The following is a 19039-nucleotide window of genomic DNA, read 5'->3' on the forward strand; positions in this document are numbered from 1 at the left end:
TGATCTCTAGAAGGCGAGAGAGTCTTAGAACCTAACCCTATCTATCTGATCTAGGTTCTATTTATACATTGACCTAGATCGTGGCATGCAGCCATTTACTAGGTAGTGGATGTCGTGGAGATCGTGGCGATCTTGCATGGGTCCACTATCCTGCATGAGTTAATGACTGCTTGACACCACTAAATAGATCGTGGGTGTAGTGGAGGTGGAAATCCTGCATGAGTCCACTATCTCCTAGTTCGGTCGAATACTGAGACCGAACTGCTGAATTATTGCCGAGCAGCTTTTGCCGATCTGAGAGTAGAGCTTGATGCCGACCTGAGAGCAGAGTTTGATTGGTTGGCTTTTACCGAGCTGTAGGCTGGGGCCGAACTCTTTGGTCGTGCCGAACTGAACTCTGATACTCTTTAGTCATGCCGAACTGATACTCTTTCTTGGGCTTTAGACTGATGGGCTTTGCTGCTGTTGGGCTTGTTTAGTACGTACTCCATCAAATAGTATGTTTGTACTACGTGCGAAAGTCTTCTCTTATATGCTTATCTAACATAAATCAATATATCTTACCATAGTAGTGATCTAGGGAAACCACTACTTAAATATATAACTAGAGAACAAGAATTAAAAAAATAACTACATTATTTAAAAGAACAACACAAAAAACTTGTCATTTTCATGCCAAGTAGTTGTATTCCCTCCGTCCCATGTTATTCGCACTTTTCATTTTAGACCGTAAATTTGGGATTGATTTTTTAGTGTAATTAAATTAGAATTTTAAGTGTAACGAGACATCACTTAATAAATGAGCCCTTAACTTAATCTAACATATTAATTAAATGCATTAATTCTAACTTAAACTATAAATAGTGTAAGGAATTTGTGATGAGCTGAAAAGCAGCAGTGCAAGTAACATGGGACGGAGGGAGTATATTTTAATAGATTAATAATTTATGTCAAATAGTAGTATCAATCTAAGTATCTAACTCATAATAATTGAGTTAATAATTTAAATGCGAATAGTTCAGTAGCATGCGCCTTTAGGTCAACGAATCATTATTCATAAAATATACTAAAATCATTTTTTATAAGCTACAGAAAAATAAACGTAATATAAAAATAACAAGAATTCAAACTCATCATAATTAGCAAGTGCTGATAATTTTTGACACGAGAAAATAATCCAACACAAATATGCACGAAATTAATGAGTTTAAGTCAAACCTTATATTGAATTGTGTCTTTATCAAGTTGATATGTTAGGAACCGATAATTTCGAATTGGATTCGAATAACCCATTAAAAAAATAATACTCCATATTATCTTTTAAAAGTTTATATTTTAGTTTTATGCTCTAGATTCTTATAAATCAGGTTTAAATTGGAGCTTTTTGTGTAAATCAGTTTTGATTTGTTATTGTATTGTTATTGTGTCGCATTAGATCATCCTTAACCCCGGCCTGGATTCAGGCCCCAAGTGCCTTCTACGTCATCCTTGCAGGCCTCAACCAGGCCACAACAATTAAATTGCACTATTCACAATTTACCACCTATTTTACACATGAAATAAAAAACGTTGAATAATTAAAACACGGAAAATTCATTGTTAAGTTGAAAATTAAAAATTACAAACCCTAGAAATTAAAAATTACAAATCCTAGAAATTAAAAATTACAAATCCTAGAAATAAAAATTACATGTCGTAGAAAAATTTAGAGGATAGAAATAAGAAATTGGTGGAAGAATGTTGAAGAAATGAGATATAAATAAGCAAAAAATCGAAAAAAAGTAGGGGGTTCGGATCCGGCCTGAAGGCCCTCCAACACTGCGCCGGGCTGCAACAGGGCGTTGCCTGAGCCGCTCATTCGCCTCCTCCAACGCGCGGGCCGGGACCCAGGTGCGGTCCGGTCCGCATGTGTTAATGATGCTCTTAACACATACTAACTCTGTCCCTTATAAATAAAAAATATTTCCATTTTAGTCCATTCCTTAAATGTAAAAACTTTCTAAAGTTTCTATTTTAGGAAGTGAATTTCATGGTCCGCTAACACTACTTCCATTACTTTTTTTCTCTTCTCTCTTAGTCACCCATTTTTCTCACCCTCTTTCTTACTTTACTAATTCATCTATCTTATTTTATCAATTATGCATTAAAAACCGTGTTGTTTTAAAAGTTTCTATATCGTATCGGGTACTGGTTGCGTTCGGGTTTAAGGTAACAGGTCGGGTTTGAGTTATACTACCTTATTAGATTGGGTTGTTATCACTTATAAGGTTGACCCAATATTTACCCAATATGCACGATTTGTCAGTTATAGTAAATTCAAATGTTAAATTGGCAAGAGAGACAATTCGATAACTTCAAAATCCATTGTTTTCGCATGTGTTAGTGGTATAACCATTTACCGAACAAACACTCGTTCTGTGTGAAGATGTTACAGTAGTTTACTTGTACTCCCTCCGTCGCATAAGAATATGTACTTTTTCATTTTTACTCTGTCCCACAAGCATACACTTTTCAATTTTGAATTTTTTTCTCTCTAATGTGGTGGGACCCATTCCCCACTAACAATAATTTAATTATTTATGCCCGCAGGGGCGTAGCGCAGTTGGCAACGGAGGGACAGATCTTGCTGCAATGAGCCTGGGTTCGAATCCCACTGTTGTCGTGTAGTTGCTTCCATCTATCAGACACAAGTGTGAGGCCTTGGGAGATGGGCTTCTGGCAGCCAGTGGGTTTAGGCCTCCCCTTAACGGGCTACTGCGTACCCTGATTGAACCCCCTCACATTATGTCGGGCCGGAGTGTGGGGGCGCCAAGGCGACGGAATCACCTTTTGCTGCAATAATTTAATTATTTATTCTCTCTACGTCTCTCTTACTTTACCAATTTTGCATTAAAACTCGTGCCGTATCCAAAGTGCATATTATTTGGGGAACGGAGGGAGTAGTATTTTATCTCCTTGCGACTCTGTATAGTTTGTGTTAAAATAGAGATCAAACACTATTTGGAGCATGTATTGAGAATATGATGGATCAATTAATAATTGAGATCAGCAAATAGTAAATGTTTGTCCCGTCGCTGTTGTAGAACGCTGCTTATACAATGTGTGTTTTTGAGGGAAATGGAATTCTAAGGCTTTCAACTGAATCACTGAATCTGCAGAACAGATTGGTTGGATCGAAAATCAAACACACAAACAAACATATTCGAATTTGACAAGGCATTATCATTATTAGCAACCAAAATAAATTCCAAGACCACAGAGCAATCAAAGAAGTGGAAGAGTCGAAATTCAAAACTAGAACATTTCCTCCTTATTGAAAAAGAAAATCAATCAAATGGCTTTGAGCAAGTCCTCGGCGCTGCTTACATTGAAGGCACCGCCCTCCTCCAAATTCAACAGCTTAACGACGCCGTTTTCCACCAGCATCGCATACCTCCTCGACCTCACCCCCAATCCTACCGGTTTATCGCTCAGATCCAGCTCGCACCCAATCGCCCCAGTGAAATCCCCATTCCCATCGCTCAGCATCAACACATCATCCCCAATTTCCAAATCCTTCTTCCACGCCTTCATCACGAACGCATCGTTCACGGAAATGCAAGCAATCGTGTCTACCCCCTTCGCCTTGAATTCGGCCGCCTTCGCGGCGAATCCGGGGAGATGCTTCTGGGAACAGGTCGGGGTGAACGCCCCCGGAACCGCGAACAGAATGACTTTTTTGTTGGATGTTAGGTCGGCGACGGAGACGGTTTGGAGCTCGTCGGCGGAGTCGAAGTAGGAAAGCGTGGCGTCAGGCAGCTTGTCGCCGACGGAGATCGTGGCGGATATGCTGGGGAGGGTGGAGAATCGGAGGGGGAGAGGGGGCGAACTGATGGAGAAGAAGGAGCTGGATCTTTTTTGTGAAGAGAGGAGAGAGAGAGGTTGTTTGAGATTGCGAGAGGAGGAAGTTAGGAGCCTCCTGGCGGCGAAAGCGACTGATATTGCGGCGGTGGCTGCCATTTTACCCGGCGATTGGCGACTGAATATTGAGTAGCACGTTCTAGCCACTTCTACAGAGTATGAGACTTTTATTAGGTTTTTGAGTATTTATATATGTTGGGTAAAAATATTAATCTAGAAAAATACTTTATTTACACATTGCAAAGTAGAAAAACACGTCAACTCTAAATCTCAGAAATACCAGTGGCATGGCATCTAATTAATTATTGGCCAATTGTGACCAATCCTATTCTATATATCTTTGCTGTGATGTACAATGCAAATCCTAATACACAGCTGAAATACACTCATCCTAAATGCAAACCCAACTCCCTTTTAAACCCATTTCAGAGCCAACGGTTTCCACTCTTCATCCTGTCTAAGCCCACAAGTGAGCACAGCGCCAACAACATCCTTGAGCTTGGAATGGCATTCAACCACCGCGCTAAAAGTTTCAGCCTTCGGGGGACCAAGACTCCACCAACCATTTCATCAAAGAATCCCCTGCTCCATGCACAAACCCATTCGGCCATTCCCATTTTGCAAGCCTCCTCCAATCAAGTTATTATAAGTCATCTTGTCATGAGGGTTTCCAATAATCAGCTAATAATAGGATACTTAGTTACTTACTCTCTCATGTCATTTCATTGCACACCACCTGATCAGGAGCCAGCTCCAACTGGGACATTTCTGCAACAATCTTCTCAACAAGATCAAGCCTCTCCTTCTTCAACACGCTTATCAAAGGATAGTAAGTTCTCAATGTAGGCTTCAGGCCCGATTCTTTCATCCTCTCAAACAATTCCAAACACTTGTCTGCATTGCCAGTATCCGAGAAACCAGATATCAAGGAATTGAAGGTGATGACATCAGGGATCAAACTCAAACCATTGTTAGCAATGGTAAAGGCTAATTCTTCTGCTTCTGGAGCCTTACCTATCTTGCAGAGCCCATTTATAAGCACGTTATACGTCACAATGGTGGGAGATACACCATTCCTCGACATCTCATGAAAAAATTTATAAGCATTCTCAATATTTCCTCCCATACAATGGCCACTGATAAGCATATTGTATATCTGAACATTGGGTAGAATCCCTCTCTTAAGCATGTCTTTGAGCATAACTTCGGCTTCAAGAATGCGCCCGTTCTTGCAGAAACTATTGATCAGAGATCCATAGGTGACAACGTTGGGCTTCAATCCATCAGTTTCCATTTCATCAAGAATCTGCAAACACTTTTCAAACTGGCAAACACGGCCATATCCATCTATCAAGATGTTAAACGTTTGCACAACAGGGGAAAGACCCTTCGCCTTCATCCTTCCTACCCACTCATGCGCCTCCTCCATCCGACCCAATTCACAGAAATGGTTGATCATCGTGTCATACGTGACGCAGCTTGGAGTCGCCCCTTCCCTCTCCAAGCCATCAACAGCCAAAACTGCCTTATCCACATTTCCCACCTTGCAATAGCCTTTGATCATGGTGTTCAATATCACAACAGTGATCACGGTCCCGTGCTCCTTCAACTTGCTCAAGAACTCCTCCGCTCTCTCCATCCTCCCTCCCTCGCACAACCCATTCATCAAGATGCTACACGTGTACTCGTTCATCTTCAACCCTTTCTCCACCGCAGCTTCATACAACGCCATTGAAGCCCCGAGATCACCACTCCTAGAGTGCCCATCAAAGAGAATACTATAAGTAAATCCATTTGGCACGAAGCCGTGGGCACGCATATCGTCCAAAATCGTCTCAGCCTCTCCCATTCTCCCCACTCTGCAAAGCCCCCCAAGCAAAGTGTTGAATGTCGTAAGATTTGGCTCCACATTGTCACATTTCATCCTTTCTCTCATATCAAACGCTTTCTCTATATCGCCTACTTTACAATACCCCTCAATTAAGCTATTGTACGCCACTCTATTCGGAGATATATTCAACTGCGACATTTCATCGACCAGATTCTCCGCATCACGCACTCTCCTCTCCCTACACAACCCACCTATCAAAACGTTGTACACAAACCCATTCGCCCTGATCCCGCGTTTCTTCATCACATCCATCAATTCGAAACCTTTCTCCAAATCCCCCAATTTCACGGCGGACTGTATCGCTTTCCCGTAGCTGAACTTATCCATCCACACACCGCAATCCATGGCTTCCGCAAAAATCCCGAGGGTCCTATCGAATTGATTCGAATCCACCAGAGACTGGAGAAGCACATTGAAAGCCGATAGCGAGGTGAAAGCGCCGTCTCTTCTAACCAAACTATACATCTCAGCGGCCTCATTTGGAAGCTTTGCCTTCGCGTAAACCGTAAGAAGCGCGTCGGAAAAATCCGGTTTGATATCCGGCAGTGGAGACAACTGCGAGAAGGAAGCAAAGAGCTCCGAAACTGAATGATGAGGTATCAGGAGTTTGAGGCGTTTATTGGCGGTTTCGGTCCGTTTCTGCTGAATGAGGATCCGAATATTTCGGAGCTCTTCGAGAAGGTGAGTTTGGGTGGTGGTGTCTGGAGTGGAAGAGGTGCAGAAGGATTTGAGGAGAGGAAAAGAGAAGGATTTTGAGGGAAGGAGAGGACGAAGGTGTGTCGCCATGGTTTTGTGAAGTCAGTGTTGAGCTGAGATGAAAAATAGCATCATGGGCCATTCAGTTGGAAGAAGTTGGGCCTCTGCCTATTTTTCTGGGCTATTTGTTTTACATAAACCAATATAAAGACCTTATCTAATTGCAGTTTTCACTCCATTCTTTTGTCATTTGACAATTGTAGGATTCTCTTGACATTAATATTATATCAATTTAGAGACTTAGGAATCCGAAAAAAAAACAATAAAAAAGTATTCTATAAATATGTTATATACTTAACTAATGGTATTTAACAGCATAGTTAAGAAAATTTTAGGTGGCCTTTTCGACTTAGTTAATTCCTATGTATATTTTCATAAAATTTCTTCTTCTTTTTTCAATTTTTGAATTTGTATACCTATTCTATATATAGGACGTAATTAAGACAGAAAAGCTATACGGAATTAGCTTAATTAAGCAATAGATTACATAAATTAATCAATTTAATCTTATACTGTATATTTCTGGAATAATTTTTTATATAAACATTTGAGCTATAAATTCCTATTATGGTTTAAGGGTACAATAACAAATTTTTAATTCCAGTGCGAAAACGGTTTTTAGTTTAATCGAGAACTGATAATTAATTAAGCAGTCTTACTGCAAACATGGAATGGTTTGAGCCCATTGATCCGGATTAGGGGTGTTTTCTTGGAAACCATCGTGTGAAATAAGGGGTAGAGGAAGCGTTAGACTCTTTTTTTTACTACAAACCTATCCCATATTGAGTGTATGAGGAAAGTTAGAAGGTATATATAATTATTGTCTAACCCCAATTAGTTTGAGACATTTTTGGAATGATCCAAAAATAAATCCGTGCAGGCTTCACTCACCGATAATATCAAATTACTGTTTAACTTAATCAATACCCTAATTAAAATCGAATTTTCACATTTATATAGTACTCCCTCCGTTCTATAGTAATGGATGCGTTTCTTTTCGGTACGGAGATTAAGAAAAATTGTGTTAGGTGAGTTAAGTAAAGAGAGAATAAAGTGGGAAATGAAAAAGGTAGAGAAAAAATGTGTTGACTTTTACTAAAAAAGGAAATGACTCTATTACTATGGAACGTACCAAAATGACAAAATGACTCTAGCCGGTCCGCTCGCCGCCATTGTGGATGCTCTTAGGCCCATAGTGTCTCAATTTATTTTGTTTGTAGACTAGTCTTTAGTCTCTCTATACCTTGGTCACTCCTGTTAGCTTATCAGTTATTTTTACATTGAAGAAAAGAAAAAGCTTATCAGTTGTTTACAAAATAAAGTCGGGCTATGACAAGGTAATTTATAGTAAAAAATGACTAGTACGTATTCATTAAAAAATTGGGTAACCTTTTTTAATGGAACTGTATAATTGGGATAATTATAGTTCTTTATAAATTAACTTAATTATACTACTTGTGCGGAAATTAAAAGACACTAGAGAACTTTGAAGACTATATTGTGATTGATTTGAATTGTTGTTGTTGATATATAGTACATAGGTATTTATAAGACTTTAGATATAAATATATCTAGGAACTATACTTATTGAAACTCCATATTATAAATGGTATTCTCTTCCCAATAGGTTGGGGCTCCACACATTCTCTTCCCAACATACTTGGGACACCCGAAATTATATTTCCAACACTACTAATATGCACTTTAAAGTGTTAATTTTTAAATCTATAATGAACAATCAAATCACGAATCTAGTTTTACCTGCTACTAATATTATTATTCATGTAATGAGAGAATGAGTGATCTAATGAGTATCTGGTGTTCATATTGTTTACACAGTTGTTAGAAATATTATAGGAGTATTGAAAAAGCTGTCAGCTTGCCTTTAAATACAAATTAAAATAGCTCATGAATCAGCATCATGTAACAACTCCAATACAATATTTTATTTGCGTAAGACTGGGCATCTAATTGGACAATAATTATAGCGAGATAAGTTAGTTGGAGTATGCATGAACTGATGAGCATGTGAGATATATATACACTTAATTTAAAGCTGAATTTATGAATCATTTAGTCAATGTTGCAGGCATACACGAATTTTCTATTATTTGGTACTTACCGAAAATTATAAAATTGGCTGAATGTTAAAGCTCGAGATCTGATTAGTGCGTTTGTGAATCTTGTTTTATAAAGTTGTACTTATAACTTATTAAATTATAAATTTGTACTTATTAAATTATTCGTAAGTTTTGTTTTAGTCATCTACATCGTTCAACTTACCATGCGTTTTATTCTTCCGCGGTCTTTGGAGGCGGGAATTTATAATTTACCTCAAATTATAAATTGGATTGCAAAGAAAGTGAGGTGTTTACTGCTAATGTTGAAATGTTAGGTTTAAATAGCAAACAACGTCGAATTCTAATCGTTCTCTAGAGTAATAAGTTGGGCATGGGATGAGTGATAGACTAATTAGTGTTTTTGGTTTATGGACATGGTATGGTTTTCATGATTAATGTATGTTTCATCAACTCAAATATATTACTCCTGCTAGTTGAGTCATATTTTTTTTAATCGTTCTGGAGTAATATAATTGAATAATTTGTTTTAGAAAAAAACAACTCCTTTTAAATGTGGTTATTTTAATCTTTCTCACCAATTCTCTGCTTTATTATCAATCTTACTTGATCTTTCACTTAACTCACTAAATATCACGCTCCATCCGTCCCATATTAATAGAAGCATTTCATTTTTGCACTTTATAATGCGGAGAAGAGGGCAGAATTATTCTACCTCTTACTTTACTCTTTCTCCACTGTAACTATTTATTAAGAGAATGAAATGCATCTATTAAGGTGGAACGAAGGGAGTAGTTTTTAATCACGGGCTCAAAAGAAATGACTCAACTACCGCAGAGAGATAATAGTAGTATATTTTTCACATTTATTAGATGTATCACGTTGATTGTATTAGTACACGTCACATGTAAATGTCAAGACCATGCTATGCACATCACTGTTTGAATTTATTCCATCTCCACACTTAGAGCATGCAGTTATGAGGGTGAGGTTTGGATCACAGGGGTGTGTACCCATTGAAAATGGGAAAATAATAATAAAGGGATACATACAAAAAAACACACAGGATCCAAACTGTGGGTTGGGCTATATCAATATAGAATTGGCACTTACGTTTAAGCACGTGAAATCCTGCATCACAAAACAGCTGTTTCACTTTCATACCATTGGATTCGAATGAAATAGTAAATTTTTACAAGACAGAGTTATATGCCTCTCTATATAAATGTAAGGCCATTTTTCATTTATACATGATAGGAAAGCGAATGCCCAAAATGAAAAAATGACAGAGGAGATAGTAGAAATTGCCAACAACAAAAATGAAGTAAAAAAGCAAATTAGCTAAAAACAACCGTGAACAATTATTCGGATCCATCTGATTTAGACACTTTTAGTGCAAGTGTGATTCACATTATTATTTCTTATTCATAGTGTTATGTGTGAAATCGGATCCCATGATTTGGAATAAGTCTGCGTCAATAACGGTGGTTTTTATTTATTGTTATTGAATTTCTGCAATTTATAAGAAATATCGTCCCAACTACCCTTGTGATAATAATAAATGATCAGATCTCATGAATCACAATTATGTTATTATACAAGGCGAAAATATGATATACACTTGTAATTCACTGCGTTCCAAAAGTACAATAAATAAATAATGCAATTGGAATGAATCTGTAGGAATGGAAATGTTTTGTTTTGTATGAATTCGGTCATGAGTGATGACAGGGAGGAAAAAGCACAAAAGTGTTAAAAAGAAATGGAAGAAATTATTTATGAGGTTTAATATAATTACTGTGGTTTGCACAAGTTGTTTATGGATTCCACAAATTTGTAGAATTATTAAATTTGTAGGAGTATAATTGAAATGATTGCATTTCTCATTGAATGTTAGGGATTGGTACGAATATTATTTTTTTATCGCTTTCATTGGTAAACATTGACTTCATGTAAAATTGTCAAACTCAAAAATAAACTCAAATCATTGCTTAATCATAATCAAATTCCGAGACAAGGGTTTGGATCCGTGTTGTGGCTGAGAGCATAATAGGAATATTTTTCTCACACACACCTAATTATTTTATTTTTAAATCATAATTTTAAAATACCCTCTCCGCCTCATGCTACTTGCACTTTTCGTCTTTATAACGTAAATTTAAATATAAGTAATTAGTGTAATAAAATTAGCATTTCAAGTATAATAAGAGAATACTTAATAAAAGAACACTTAACTAATTCTAATATTTTAATTAAATATCCTAATTTTTACTTAAAAAATAAAAATAGTGCAATTTTTTTTGGAAAAGTCCAAAAATGAAAAGTGCAACTAGCATGTGACGGACAGAGGGAGTATTAATTTTTTATTATAATAATCCAATGGGCGAAACAACATCCCCTACTGTGCTATCAGCCATAGCAGGGGATCCAACCATGGGCAGACACACATGTAATTAAGGAGGGGCTTAAGCCCTTCCCCAACTAATTTTTTCATTATTTTAGTTATATAATATTATGATTTTGTTGGTATTTTGTGCAAAAATGAAGTGCAAAAGCCCCTACTCAAACAACAAAATATAGGTAAATTATTATCTCATACAAAATTTAAATATATAGCCCCTACTGTAATATTTTTCTGCGTCCGCCCCTGGATCCAACCCTTGAGATAGTCATCTCAAAATGGTATAGTGTCATGAACTCAATTAAGCCTTTTCTTCTACGAACATACACTATAAATTACTAACCAAAATTTTTCTCCATCAATAATTGTAATTATGATTGACGTCGTTCATTTTCACTATCATATAAGTTGTGTATATAATTTTATTTAAGAATAACGAGATCATCAATTTTATACTCATATAACAACACTTTTGAGCCCCACACTATCTCACTATCATACACAAAAGGACATTTTATTAGAATAATATGATGAGACAATCAAGCTTACAATATACTCGTGACAAAACTAGCATTATGAGCTCCAACTCTTATGCTTAAATCTAAAAGAATTACTATATGTAAGAAGCAAGAAAGATTTAGGAGTAGTAATTAAGTTGAAGAGGAGGGGACAAAGGTGCCGACGTAGCCAAATCCCATGACGAAGAAGGCGATTGCTTGGAGTAGGAGGTAGATGAAGAAGTGGTATTTTCCATAAATGAGGTCGTAGCATCCACACAATAAGAGGTAGCAACCGAATCCAAGCTCTAAAAAATGAAATCTGTACGTTGTAATTACATTAGATTAACTTCCTAACATTACACTCAATAACAATAGAGTACTACTCTAATATAATAATAATAATAATAAAAATAATACCTGTCGATAAATTTGAAGCGCCGTTGATTGGTAGCGGCAGGTTTGATGACCTTCACAGCATTCCCAATTGATTTGATCTTGAGAGCGTCGCCAAGCTTCTCAGTGACAATCCACTCGTTTACTCTGCCCACCTCTAACAACCCGATGAATGTGCCTTTTGTGCGGTGTAGTGCCATCACATTTTCAAATACGATCCAGAAAACAACCAAATGGATTGACCTGTATAAAGTTATTTAGTTCCATTTCAATAAATACTAACACCAAATTATAAAAAAAAAAACTAAACTGGATTATTAATACAACATAATGGGACCTGGGAGTGCTGATTGCGTTGAGGACGGTGATGATCGTGGGAATGTAGACTGCACCCCATTTTGGGATTTCGTAGTCGGGTACCAACACCGCAGCAGGAAGTACAACACAATAAAACACGAACGTCACTATATGAGCTATAATCTTCCTCACCAAGAAGAAGAGGTCTTTCTTCTTTTGTGCTAAGAGAGTAATGGAATTCCAATTTAATGAAGGAGAATAGATTCATTCTAATTGAGGGAGTGACGCATAATGATTGTGCGTCGTTCTTAATGAAACGCATAACCATTATGCGTCGTTAAGTAATGACGCATAAGGATTATGCGTCGCTTAACGACGCATAAGGGTTGTGCGTCGCTCATGAACGACGCACATTGGTTATGCGTCGTTAAGGCGGCTTTTATCTGCCTCCAGTCACACGCAGATCACAGAACGCACCTTCATACACTTTCAATTCCTCTATCTCGGCGATTTCCGGCGTTTTCTGGCAATTTCCGGCGATTTCTCCATAAGATCCGGTAATTTGTTCATCAATTTAGCTACATTCATCATTATTCATGTTTATTGTGCTTTCATTTGTTAGTTTTACCCAATTTATACAAATTAGGGCTTGTAGGAAAATGTCCATAATTGTCGTTGGTTTATATGTTTTTGATGCAGAAATCATGCAAGTATTTGTGAGTTTGTATTGGGGTGGTAGAGTAGTTCAACTACCACATATGGGTATTGGTTATGACCCACCTCGTGCGAGGAGCTCCATTATATTAAATTCATGTGTTTCCTATTATGAGTTGGTAGCAATGATTTGTGATGCGATGGGAATAGATATGAACCAACACACAATTGAATTATTATGGAGACAATGTATAGTCTATGGTTCCGGTATGAGTTATACATGTTCTGTGATTCGCAATGATGATAGTGTAATGTTTATGTTCAACAATGCTCAAAATTCAAGTGGGTGTATTGAATTATTTGTTGAGTATTCACCTGTGAGGAGTGAAGAAATCCCACCAGTTGTTGATTATGGTATTGGAGCATCTGCGAGGTTTGAACAAATGAGTTTTGAGTGCGGTATTGGATCATCTGCGAGGGTGGACCAAATGAATGAGCAGAGAGATGTTGTAGATGTTGTAGATGTTGTAGATGTTGTAGATGTTGCTGACAAAATCGCCCGCTCGGGCGAAGTTTCTGGAATCTACAGTGTGTTTCTTCATTCACTCGGTGACGCATAACTGTTATGCGTCACTAACGAACGACGCATAACAATTATGCGTCACCCAGAAACGACGCATAACTGTTATGCGTCACCGAGTGAATGAAGAAACACACTGTAGATTCCAGAAAATTGTTCATACCTGTTATGCGTCAAAAATCATAATACTTGTTCATTCCACCATATCTAAAATGTTCATAACAACCGGTTTCAATAGACACAAAGAACGAATTACCGAAATTGTTCTAAAATTGCAGGATAGAAAATATGTGAGATGACAACCTGTTTCATCACATCAAAAATTGTTCAAAACAAATTACTTTCATACATTCCGAAAGAACGAATCACATTCGAAATCTATCTAGTTGAAGGCGTGAACTTTGTCGGAGCTTTCCCTTTGTTCTTCCTTGTTGACAATCCCCTTAATACATTGTGCATAGCCCTCCCAATCGCACTTGATGAACTCTTCATAGCTGGTCGTGAGGATCCCTCGGACGTTCGTCGGAATATTACTTCGTCTTCTTCTTCCCCGCCGACTTCTTCTTCTTCCCCGCCCTCTTCTTCTTCTTCTTCTTCTTCTTCCCCGCCCTCTTCTTCCCCCACAGGATCAACAAATTGATAATTTTGAAAGTATGAATCACGCCCTGGTTGAGTTGCACCCCAATCAGACCCACCGCCAAAGAACGAATCACATGATGCCCGTGCTCCCCATTGCGAGGGCTCGTGGCTTGCACCACTCAACTGAGACCATCCTGGGGGATCGTGCTCCGGACTCAAGGGCTCTGGTACCGCATAATCAGGTTGCGGCGGTTGCTGCTGCGACAACCTATGCTGTCGTGTAATCCCGTGTCCTCCCGTCCGGACACCCGGCAGTCCATGACGAAGAGAAGTTGGTGGGCGTGGCGGCATGACCACATTTCGCCGTTGCGATGTTGGATACTCCATCACATCAGTATGGTCCGTCGTACGAAGCGCCTCAGCAGCCATTGCACGAATCTGCCGTAATCGAGGGTCTGTGTCGTGTTCAGAGGTCAAATGCCATATCCCCTGAATGGTCTCGACCTAGATAGCACAAATACAAAATCATTACAATCAATCTATACAAACTTCAAACTAAATACATTATAATATAAAAAAACATAACATACCAATTTCATCATAGAAGATGCTGACTCGTTCATCCCAACCGTTGACTGTGTCGCAGGTTGAACTAGGTACGACACTGTGATCCTATTGAACCACGCCATATAGCCCGGATGAATGCTACCATCCATGGTCATCGTGGCATGATCAAAATTTGCTTGGAACCTGTGGTGTCTCAAATCCCATTCTTCAATGTAGAATTTATGTACCTTAGCCCAATCGGCGCCCTTCCTCCCACGGCGGTGACTTTTAGACAGATGTCCGGCATTATGTAGCATCCTATCACAATACTGAGGAATACGCTGGTAGCGGTTGATTTGTCGGCAAACGCGTCCAGCCTCGTGTGCCTCGACAAATGACCAGCACACCAAATATGTGTCGCACAAGTAGGATGTGGTCGAATCAATGCAGTAATCGGGCAGGATACAATCTGTATATGGTGTCCACAGAAACTACAAAAACATAATATCATTCACACAATTAATTTCATACTAGATTAATTCATTAGCTAAGCTAAGAAAAATAAATTTCACCTGGCCAGGACGAATCAATGATAACTGATCACGATAATGAGCTACTGAATGTTGGGGCGCATTTCCAATTTCAGTAACTCCGTGCCACCTACACGGAATATTAATATCAAAAGTTACCCAAAAAAATACATAATTAAGTACGTTACTTAAAAAAAATATTACTTGGCTCCACACGGGGTATACGGCGTGTGCGTAGGCGATATCAAGAAGGCTGGCCTCAATGTAGGCATTCTTTCCCACGCCCACAGCTGCAAGAGAACCATAGGGCCACCCACATCTCTTCTCTGTCTGCCTACAGAAGCTTCGCACAAATAATGATACAGGTATGCTAAAGCAGCACTACCCCAACTGATATTAGCCACGTCTTCCGGATCGTCAAAGGCATTTATCCACATAAAGGGGACCTTGCACCCGGTAGTGTCCGGTAAAATAAGCCCCCCTAACAAGATTAGAGCATGTATACGTGCTCTTTGGACGTATGCATACTCATGCAGCCCATCACCCAACGGCATAGTCGCTTGGTTGATCAGAGACGTCATCAACAACCCACCGTGCTTCGTTTCTGTTTCTGCGTCAGGTATCCATCCCAACACATCTCTACACTTGCTGGGCCAATCTTCATATCCAATAGGGTAGTCACAGCCAGTGAAAACACGACCGGCTGCTCTCAAACCCCACAGGTTTTGCACATCCTGTAAGGTTACGGTTACCTCACCAACTGGAAGGTGGAAACAGTGGGTCTCAGGCCTCCATCGCTCGATCAATGCAGTTATTAGGTCATTGTCCATCCTTCTTGGCCTTCCACATTCAATCACACCTCTGAACCCCCAAACATCAAGCCAATGCATCACATCTTCATGTATTGGCAGTGCCCAAACCTTACTCTCCGTCCTACGAACTCTCAACACATTTGTTGTGCCATTCGCCAACAATGAGGCTGAAATATGTTCGTTTTGATGAAACAGTACGGATGGATCCTCAGGTCCATAACATAACTGTTGTTCAGAACTTGCAGATGCCATCTACTTCAAAACATTCACCCAACATATAATAGCATAAGATAACTAAAATTTTCACATTTTTGCACAAGAATATATCTATTTTCTGCACTTTGTGTATATAATTTCAATTGAACCACTTACTTCTACAATTGACCCTAAATTCATGTGAAACACACAAATACGCAACAAAACAACACAAATAAACAACACACTAACAGAAATCGTCCGTAAATTGAGCAATTTCATATAAACCCTAACTTTACTAAATTAGGGAAAACCTCCATAACTTCAGCAATTATTGATTTATGTAGCCAAATGGATGAATAATTACCGAAATATGTTTGGTATTTGGTTGAAATCTGTCGGAAAACGCCTCAAATCGCCGGAAATCGTCGCTGAAATCGCCCCTCCTTCGCTGCACGCTGCGTCGTCTGTCAATTACGAGCATTCTGCCCTCTTAATCCCGATTTAACGACGCACAAATAATATACGTCTTTACTGAAAGACGCACATATATTGTGCGTCTTTTAGCAACGACGCATAACAGTTATGCGTCGTTTATCGACGCATAATCTATATGCGTCGTTTTTTATAGACGCATATTATTTGTGCGTCTTTCAGTAAAGACGCATAACATTTGTGCGTTTCATTAATAACGACGCACAAATGTTATGCGTCACTCACTGTGCGGGAATTCATCTATTGCTCTTCATTAAATTGGAATTAAGTTAACATGCATTCACAAAAATAGAATTTTGCCCCAAGAAGAAACTATATATAACATGAACCTTTGTCCATAGTGTAACTTTCTGCAAATAAAAACCAGTGTTAATCACTACATCCATATATATCACTACTCAAAATTAATCAAGACATTCTTCTATGTAACCTCGTTTCTTATAATCTCCAACAACATCTTCCGAAACAGATTGGCGGGCCCACACGACCAACGATGTTGTTGGTATCTATACGCCTTGAACGTGCTAGGCAACTCATTTTTCACCTGCAACAATTGATTTTATTTACTGTCATTAATCCAATCCAATCCAATCCAACTCATTCGAATGAAGTGTGTATGTTAATGTACCTGTAGAGCGCCGACGTACACGAATTTCCAGCCTTTAAGACTAGCACGAATGGCCAAGTCCATATCCTCAACTGTTGTACGGTCTTTCCAACCTCCTGCCTCCTCAATTGCTGCCATCCTCCACACTCCAGCAGTTCCTATCCATTTAATTTATTTATCTAATTAATCTACCTACATTATTGTTCTACACTACAAGAGAAGTAGTACTACCATTGAATCCAAAAAAAGCATATGTGGATGATCCAACTTCTTGCTCCACTGTGAAGTGATAGTTTAGCGACATTTCTTGCATTCTCGTCATCAAGCATTCGTTCGCATTCACTGAAAACAATACTTAATCAGTTTTTACACTAATATCAACTTCTAGTTAAATAATTTGGCAAGAAATACACAAAAATTAAATTAATCCTACAAAATTACTAGACCACGTGCAAGTGAAAGCGCACACACAATTCACCAACCAACCAGAGTTGGGCATTCTGACATATTCTAACATGCAATGCAAGTGAAAACAAAAAAAAAAGAAAAAGAAATCTGTTTGAATAAGAAATTACTACCAAACTTCCAACGGGCCTGCACGAGGCCGATCTGCGGGTTGTGGATGAGGAAGGGGATGGTCTGGTGCAGGAACTCAGGCTCGGGTTGGAAATCCGCGTCAAATATAGCGACATGGTCGCATTCCTTGACGTAGGAGCGCTTGAGCCCTTCTTTAAGAGCCCCGGCTTTATATCCGTTTCTGTTGTCCCGAATCTCGTATTTTATATTAATCCCTTCGCTCGCCCATCTCACGCACTCCGCTTCCACCATACTCTGCATTTCCAATTGCAGGATTCAATTATTCAAATCCATGTATAGTTAAGTTAACAATATTAATTCCGACATACTACCTTGATGGTGAGGTCGGTTGAGTCGTCGAGGACTTGGACGATGAAGCGGTCGGAAGGCCAAGAAAGGCGGCATGCAGCTCCGATGGAGAGCTGGTAGACTTCTCTCTCGTTGAACATGGGGATTTGGACGAGGACCATCGGGTAGGCGAGGCTCCCCTGCTCCAAATCTTGCTCGATTGGTTCGCATTTGTATCTGGTATCTGGTTTCCGGCCTGAGATCTTGACGATGGTGATGACGACAGCCATGTACACGCGCTCGACGAACAGCATGACCGACATTATCAGGCAGATGGCCATGGAGATGTCCAGCAGCGGGACCATTATCGTCGACGCCTTCATCTTCCCCAACACTAGCGCCAGTTGCTCTTCCGCTCCAGATATCATCACCTCCCAAATCCATTCCGTTTTCCTGCTTTCCTCCATATTCCTCTGCTTTTTAACTAGAAGGAAAAATCGAGATCTATTACAGAAAATGCATTATACTTTAGTTTGATTCAATCATTGGAACACCAGATACAGATCAATCAAGAGGCCGGAAAAGATGCAAAGAGAGGGAGGATTTGGAGGAAGGGATGAGGGGAATGCTTTTAATTAAATCAGAATATTGGCAGGCTGCTTCGTAAGATTTTGAGATATGGTAATGGTAGTAGTATGTATGAATTGACCACTACAGTCTACAAGTTTTAGAACAAATTATGAATATATGATACACATATATAAGGTATATATGACCACTTCAAGTTTCAGAACAAATTAATTTTTATTTGAACAGTTGCTGATTGCTGGTATTTGCTATATATGGCGCAGGCGCACAGTTCACACTCGATCCGAATGTGGACTTGAAGAGCCACTCCAATCTGCACATTTTTTTCGTTTTTTTAGTTATAAAAATAACTTAAGCATAATTCTTATTTCTA

The 19039-nt window shown here is 38.9% G+C and overlaps 3 protein-coding genes across 3 annotated transcripts; all 3 read right to left on the reverse strand.

Annotated features, from left to right (window-relative positions):
* Positions 1 to 3199: 3199 nt before the first annotated feature.
* On the reverse strand, positions 3200 to 4116 carry LOC121792189 (peroxiredoxin-2E-1, chloroplastic-like). Its single transcript, XM_042190043.1, has one exon. The coding sequence runs from the start codon at positions 3997 to 3999 to the stop codon at positions 3331 to 3333; it is 669 nt and encodes a 222-aa protein (XP_042045977.1). The 5' UTR covers positions 4000 to 4116; the 3' UTR covers positions 3200 to 3330.
* LOC121792188 (pentatricopeptide repeat-containing protein At5g12100, mitochondrial-like) lies at positions 4109 to 6615 on the reverse strand. The gene is made up of 2 exons (XM_042190042.1): positions 4915 to 6615; positions 4109 to 4794 (listed from the first exon to the last, which is right to left on the reverse strand). Exons 1-2 carry the CDS (start codon positions 6575 to 6577, stop codon positions 4613 to 4615), a joined length of 1845 nt encoding a protein of 614 aa, XP_042045976.1. The 5' UTR covers positions 6578 to 6615; the 3' UTR covers positions 4109 to 4612.
* Positions 6616 to 11524: 4909 nt separating this feature from the next.
* Positions 11525 to 19006, reverse strand: LOC121792191 (glucomannan 4-beta-mannosyltransferase 9-like). The gene is made up of 9 exons (XM_042190044.1): positions 18123 to 19006; positions 17793 to 18045; positions 17446 to 17556; positions 17236 to 17372; positions 17038 to 17151; positions 16919 to 16957; positions 12257 to 12417; positions 11944 to 12162; positions 11525 to 11845 (listed from the first exon to the last, which is right to left on the reverse strand). The coding sequence occupies exons 1-9, from the start codon at positions 18543 to 18545 to the stop codon at positions 11677 to 11679; spliced, it is 1626 nt and encodes a 541-aa protein (XP_042045978.1). The 5' UTR covers positions 18546 to 19006; the 3' UTR covers positions 11525 to 11676.
* Between the last annotated feature and the right edge of the window lie 33 nt (positions 19007 to 19039).

The sequence above is a fragment of the Salvia splendens genome, chromosome 2 (assembly GCF_004379255.2).
Source record: "Salvia splendens isolate huo1 chromosome 2, SspV2, whole genome shotgun sequence".
Lineage (NCBI taxonomy): Eukaryota > Viridiplantae > Streptophyta > Magnoliopsida > Lamiales > Lamiaceae > Salvia > Salvia splendens.

What these genes read in the sequence shown, in the direction of transcription:
- LOC121792191 (XM_042190044.1), bottom strand. Translation starts at nt 18,545, where the DNA reads ATGGAGGAAAGCAGGAAAACGGAATGGATTTGGGAGGTGATGATATCT. An exon ending in TGTACGTCGGCGCTCTACAG is followed by an intron (nt 17,152 to 17,235) that starts GTACATTAACAT and finishes CAATTGTTGCAG; the next exon opens with GTGAAAAATGAGTTGCCTAG. An exon ending in AACGCAATCAGCACTCCCAG is followed by an intron (nt 12,163 to 12,256) that starts GTCCCATTATGT and finishes AACTTTATACAG; the next exon opens with GTCAATCCATTTGGTTGTTT.
- LOC121792189 (XM_042190043.1), bottom strand. Translation starts at nt 3,999, where the DNA reads ATGGCAGCCACCGCCGCAATATCAGTCGCTTTCGCCGCCAGGAGGCTC.
- LOC121792188 (XM_042190042.1), bottom strand. Translation starts at nt 6,577, where the DNA reads ATGGCGACACACCTTCGTCCTCTCCTTCCCTCAAAATCCTTCTCTTTT. An exon ending in AAATGGGCTCTGCAAGATAG is followed by an intron (nt 4,795 to 4,914) that starts GTAAGGCTCCAG and finishes CTGGCAATGCAG; the next exon opens with ACAAGTGTTTGGAATTGTTT.